The following is a 7,094-nucleotide window of genomic DNA, read 5'->3' on the forward strand; positions in this document are numbered from 1 at the left end:
AAGGATAGACAATTCTCATAGTTGAATAAGAAGTCTTTCTTGAAAAGTAAAAGAAAGTTGAATAAGAAATTTTTGCACACATCTTGTACATGCAAGTCGTAAGAAGTGTGAATCATGATGAGATCAAAATTTGCATAGAATATTTTGAAATCACGCAGGAGAACATTTCGGCGAATACATTTTTTAGATTGAAGGGGTGCAAAGATCAAATGGAAACGGGCGCCGTAACTATACCACTAGAGCATTGCTCTGTGTTCGATTATTGAAGTTTTACTTTTCCTTTGTGCCTTACGCCTTCTGAGAATTCCGAAAAACTTACAAGTTGCGGAATCCGAGCTGAATCTATGTACCCGCATACTACCATACATAATATATCGATAAAAATATTGTTTTAATCGGATATAAAGAGAATTCCAATGGTAATAATTACATCACAACGAGGTGTAAGCGCAATTAACTCTCCTCACCTATCCCACACCTATAAATCCCATACCTATAAATAACCGAGTTTGATTAAAATATTTTTGAGTATTTAAAACTATATAACATTTCTTACTTTCAACAATTTGTCTTTTAACACAGAAATTGATATCTTTACAATAAACTGTATTTTTTTAAACGAAATACAGTCTCCTTGATATACAGTTCCTGTGTGTACAGAACTCTAGTCTTTTATTGTAATTTCTAGTTCATTCTTTTTGCGCAATTTTAGATTTTTAACACGTTTTTATTGATAATCATAAAATTACCTTAAAATATATTGTTAGTGCACATGAGCGGCACGCTGTTCCCGTACAGCAGCGACATTTCTCGGATAATACTCTCGTAGCAAAAAGGTTAATTACAATCTTCATATAAGATCGGTGAATTTTTAAAATCTTGGAAATAACTCGACATTCTCTAATTAAATAAACATTTAAAAAAATGAAGTTTTCAAGCTTTAAAAATATTATATTATACAAACTAGTAAGTGCAAAAACAAACTTCTTTCTTGACAAGCAAAACATTTTGAATATACATATCACATATATTATTTCATTTATCAGAAAGGCAATAACTAGTTCAAAACTTATAGAATTCGAAATAAGTTGTTTCATGTCAATTAACGACTGGTATTAAAAAAAACATTTCCACATAAAAGACATCATAAGAAAAAAAATCGCATTAAGTAGATATTATGGTTTGTCGGTTTTCAAAAACCGATTTTAAAAACCGTTTTTTTAGCGAAAATTATGGAATTCGAAAACCGGTTTTTAGTAAAAAAAAGTCGGTTTTCACTGTATAAATGGAAAATGACAAATATAGCCAAATACAAAAGATAGATGAAAGCGTTTTGATTCTTGAAATCATATCGGTTCAATAACATTTGATATCTTATCAGTCTGCAATGGTTCCCAGAAAGGTTTTGTATATATTTAGATTTTTATACCAGTGCATATATTAATTTAAAACAAAGTGACTTATAGTTGAAGAAGTAACTTCTACTCAAACTTAAAACGCTAGAAGCCACAAATAAAAGAACAAAACACTTAGAATTATTATATCAGGCTTTAAAAACAATTAAGCATAATTTGGTCGCAAGTATGAGAGTATTTTCTATTTCAAAAAATTTTGTGAGTGAACAAAGGACACGTCTAAGTAGCAATTCGATAGACGTTCTCAGTTTTTTAAATCATATTTTATTAAACAAAAAAACAATTAGAATGTTTAAAATTAGTTAATTAGAATTGCTCGGAACATACAATATCCGAGAGGTTAGCTTAATTGTTTTTAAAACTAAAATTGATATTAATAAGTGTGTATCAACATGTATCCAATAAATTTTTTTTTATTTAATGAATGTTTTTTACTTAAAAATGCATTATTTTTATTTATTCGAAAACTTTCCTTTCACTATCATAAAAATATTTTCATTCTTATATGTGAAAGTGATGCATGAATAACGAATAATTATTTTCAAAGTTATTTAATCAAGATAAACTATTATTTTTTAGTTCTACTAATTAAAATTAAAATAATTTTGTTTACTATCCATAAAATTGAATAATAAATAAATTCAGTCAAATTCTGCTCTTAATCACATTTTTGCGGATATATTATAAAATATTCGAGCAAACATTAAATTAAAATTAAAATAATTTTGTTTACTATCCATAAAATTGAATAATAAATAAATTCAGTCAAAAACTGCTCTTAATCACATTTTTGCGGATATATTATATAATATTTGAGCAAACATTTATTTATTTAAATATATTTATTTAAAATAAATATTTTCTATATAAAATTCGAAAACCGGCTAAAACCAGATTTTTAATAAAATTAAAATTCGAAAACCGGTTTTCTGAAATGTCGGTTTTTGTATAAACCCTAGTAGATATCTACTGTTTGAGCAATAACAATTTACAGGCAAAAGTGATTGATCTTGTTGTTGAATGATAATGTTTAATACAGTAAGGTTTACACTCGGTTATCTGAATGTGTGGAACTCCACATCTAATAATTCAAGATTTATAATCAACGCTCATATAGTCTGCGCATTTAAATGTAGGATCATAAAAACAATTTCATCTGCTCTCGTGCGGAATGTTACTCGATTTCTTTCTCAATAATAAAAAAAATATAAAATCTTCTCATTCTATATTAAAAAAGTTCAAATATTTTCTTCATTCGATATTTTCCACTTTAGATAGTTCGAAATAATAATGATTCAACTTGCATTACATGCACAAGTAACATGCCTTGCACCTGTGTCGAACATAATATTTTGCATTAACCATTCTTATGACTAAAATTTATAAATTTAATAGTTTTATTATATATATATATATATATATATATATATATATATATATATATATAAATATATATAAACGAGGGTGTTGAGTCAGGCAATATCACTAAGTAAAAAAAAAATAAAGCAATTAGGAAATCAGCTTTATTAATCCATACGTTTTAGTCTTCATCGAGACAAAAACAATTTAACACTACACTAAACAAATTAACGCAATTGTAACAACAAGCTATCAGTAGTTCAAACATTTTAAACTAATTATGAATTAGAGCTAAACTAAATTTGTGTACATAATTGTTGAAGCCTAAGCGTTAAAAGCTTTCCATATATGCTTCAGTTTTTTTTAACTTCCCATAGGGCAAGTTATAGTAATCGCAAAAAAATCGAAAGTGATTAGTGGGGCGCAGGACATCGTGCCTTAAGGCAAATTGCTAGAACTTCCCGTACCATTTTTTTTTTTTTTTTTAAACGATTAACATATTTTTGAAAAAATTTTACTTTAAAAAAATTAGATTTTTGAGAAACTATAAATTTGACAAAAAATTACTTTAAAAAAAAAAATTAAAAAAAATGTTTTTTTTATTTTGACATATCTTGGAAATTCTGAACTTTTTTGCAAAGCAATCGTACTGCTTTAACTGCTTAGAGACGAAATGTCAAAACGCGTAATTCAAATCGGTTGATCGGTGTTCCCGAAATCGTCGACGAAAATTTGTATCCGCACACACACACATACACATACACACATACACACACACATAGGCAATGTGTGTGCCCGCGATTTGGTGCTCTACGGGATGATGTGGAAAAAACATTGAGACGCAGAATTGCCCCAGGTAATGTTGTTGAAGTGATGCTGGCAAGTGAAGCTGCTTGGAACGCCATAGACAGATTTGCGAGAGACGTTTTAATTGACCTGCGTTCTATAGAAAGAGAAAGAGCGAATGGGACTTCGCCCATTTAAAAGATGAGTATAATGTTTATGAATTATAACATTGATTATAACAAGTTAAAAATTACATCATTCTAGATCCTCCCCCCACGAAGTAATGCCTATCGGCGGTTTCCGTGGGGACCAGAGGCAAGGGCAAAGCGGAGGTTTTTAGTCGGTATTATACCAGGGCGGTATTGAGTCCGACATACCCAGACAGAACACCAGTCTGGGATGCATAAAGGCATTTCCTTCGCTATACAAAAAAAAAACACACACACATATACATCCAATTTTTCGAAGGTATGCCAAAATTCTCACAAACCTTATAGTTGCTTATAAGTTACAAAACATTAATATAATTTTTAAGTGTACTTTATTTCATTTTTGTAAAATGTTTTGTTAATATTAAGTTAGATTGAGTAGCTTTTCATAAAAACACATAAAAGCTTACTTATTTTTTCTCAAAAAAAATTTATTTTGATTTTTTTTTTTGCTTTCCCAGAAAGAATTGTTTTTTCATACTGTCCTATTCAAAATGTTTTTTGAATCATTCGAATCAGATGCTCCGTTTTTTCAAAACCGGTAATTTTTAGCACTCTCTGCTCTGTAACTCCCGAAAAGTAACAAGCACGACAACGCTGTCAAATCTATTTTGAATCAATCGAATCGGATGCCCCGTTCTCGCAAAAACCGAATTCCTATTTTCTGCACTCTTCGCTACGTATCTTCGAAATGGCCGAACCTGTCTTTGCCAACAAAAAAAACTATTTAGCACATTTCTCCATGAATGAGAATAGAATAGTTTTTAAATATCATTCAAATCAGTTGAGCGATGGTCCCGAAAACGTCGACAATTATCTGTATATACGCATACTTCATACTCACAAACATAAATTCATTTTTTGCAAGGTATGCCAAAATATTCAGAAATCTCGAAATCGTTAAAATATGCAAAAAATTTCACTTGCGATTTTAGGACGATTACTATAACTTACCTAAACTCATCCTACGGCACGTTAAAAAAACTCAAATTTTTCAAAAAAGTCAACTTTATTTAAAAATTTCAAAATATTTACACTAGTTATGTTTACACTATTATATTTGCCTTCACTAATTTCAGCGTATGTTTTTGTATAAGTAAAATAGCAATCGTCGTTAATAACTTTTTGAACTCGTATGACAATTTGCTCAGAGAAATTTGGCTCACTAGATCTTATAAATTCAGTTGAGTGGACACTTTGATTATGATTTTTTATTTTGTTTGAATTTTAAATTATAGTAGTATGCTGCGAGGACAATAACAAATGCGCTATATAAAATTCCACTAAAAAATTTTAAATTATATTTTTTTTATAAATTTTAAAGTAAGAGTGAGGAACAAAATAAATGTAAGTAAAATTAATTATAGAAACATTTGTTGTATTACCACCTAACGTATTTTGTAAAATAATTTTGATTTTTAATTTTTTTTTGGGGGTTTTCAATTTTATGTCAATGACAAATGTCATTTATATGTTACAAAGTTGTTTTTTTACAAATGTCATTTATATGCTACAAATTTAATGATATGCTAACTTGATATGGAGATTTTTTATTTATGGGCGTTTAATTTATCCGAATTATCTGAAATATTTGTTAATTTATCCGATATTGATTTTCAAATGTAATTTTGCTCTTACATCACTTATATTAAAGAAAAATTTATTAAAATTAATTGAAAATAATGAAATTTCGTATTGATTCGAATTTTCAGTTTAAGTTATGATAATTAGATATAATAGTATTTGAAATAGCATTCCCATATGCTACTAGTTCTATTAATTATATTTCTGCAGTTCAGCACCATGGGGCCGAGGAGGCATACAAGAAGAGAGACGAAATCAAGGACAAATAGTTCGTCTACCCTGTCAGAAGTATTGAGTTATGAGGCAAAGGAAGTAATTGAAAAATAAAATTAATATATATTAATAAAAAAAGATGTATCAATACATCAAAAATAACATCATAAAAACAAAAATATGAATTTAGTATGATAGGCATTTGCAAAGACTTCGTAATTTGAAATGAAATCAATGAAGAATATATTGAAAAATAAATATAGATTTTAGTTATCACATTGGTTTTTACTTGAAATTATAGATATCAGAATATTTTTTGTAAAAATAGCCCTTATCTGAAAGCATTGGAAAAGTAATAAATAAGTAATAATAAAAATTCATCACAAAACAATCGGATAATTGTTGGGGTTGTTATCTTTAAACGTTGTTATAAGTCAAAATTTATTACAACTATAATACCCATAAGTTCTGAGTTTTGTATATATATATATATATATAAAAAACTCAGAACTTATATTTGTATGTAATAAAATTTTGACTTATAACAACGTTTAAAGATAACAACCCCAACAATTATCCGATTGTTTTGTGATGAATTTTTATTATTACTTATTTATTACTTTTCATAATATGAATTATAATATATATATATATATTATAATTCATATTATTATTATTTATATTATTGTTATTTTTTGCAGAAACGTGTTGCTAGAAATTCTGGGATTCATAAGAGGTATAGACTATCCCCCGAATTAGCCAAATTAATTGGTAGTAATGAACCCGAGACACGGTACAACGTAGTCAAATTAATATGGATTCAAATCAAGGAAAGAAAACTCCAAGACCCGGAAGACCCTGCCTACATCGACTGTGACGAAGAATTTGAGAGCGTGACCGGGATGGTGCGCCTCAAAGGCTTTACCATCATGAAGTATTTGAACTCACACTTTATTGAATAACTTCAAGAACACATATTGAATCATACGATAAAACATTAACAATAATTTGGAATCATTTAGACTTGTTTATTATCTATGCTTTAAACCGTTCTTGTCTTCGTATTACTATTCTCATTAAAAAAGTGAACACAATTTTTTCATTTATGATTTATTTTTATGAAGTATTGACATTGTTGTTGTTTTTTCAACTTTCGGAAAGAGAAGTTTGCTTTCACGAAAAAATCTGATGTTCTGATTGAAAAAAGTATGTGTATTTTTAACTTCTCGTAGTGTAAGTTATAGTAATCGCAAAAAAAGTCGAAAATGAAAATTTACATATATCTTTACGTTTCATAGGTTTCTAAAAATTTTGGCATACCTTAGAAAAAATGAATGTATGTGTGTGTGTCCGGATACAATTTTCGTCAACGATGTCGGGAACACCGATTAACCGATTTGAATAATTTGAGTCTGAAAGTAGTAAAATATAAAATAAAAATATCCCATACAGTTTGAAAGTTATAAGCTGTTAAGTGTAACGAGTGTAAGCTAGGGTTTTGATCAAACTGTGATAATTATTTGGTTAT

At 28.3% G+C, this 7,094-nt stretch overlaps 1 protein-coding gene across 1 annotated transcript; it reads left to right on the forward strand.

Moving 5' to 3' along the window:
- Positions 1-5,572: 5,572 nt before the first annotated feature.
- On the forward strand, positions 5,573-6,500 carry LOC113380889 (protein TRI1-like; the record flags this gene model as incomplete). Its single annotated transcript, XM_026619944.1, has 2 exons — positions 5,573-5,665; positions 6,268-6,500. Coding segments are annotated over exons 1-2 (326 nt in total), but the record flags the coding sequence as incomplete, so codon positions are not given.
- Between the last annotated feature and the right edge of the window lie 594 nt (positions 6,501-7,094).

Source organism: Ctenocephalides felis, unplaced genomic scaffold (genome assembly GCF_003426905.1).
Source record: "Ctenocephalides felis isolate EL2017-DRISC unplaced genomic scaffold, ASM342690v1 CF-g0.4_SCAFFOLD_02447, whole genome shotgun sequence".
In the NCBI taxonomy this organism is placed as follows: domain Eukaryota; kingdom Metazoa; phylum Arthropoda; class Insecta; order Siphonaptera; family Pulicidae; genus Ctenocephalides; species Ctenocephalides felis.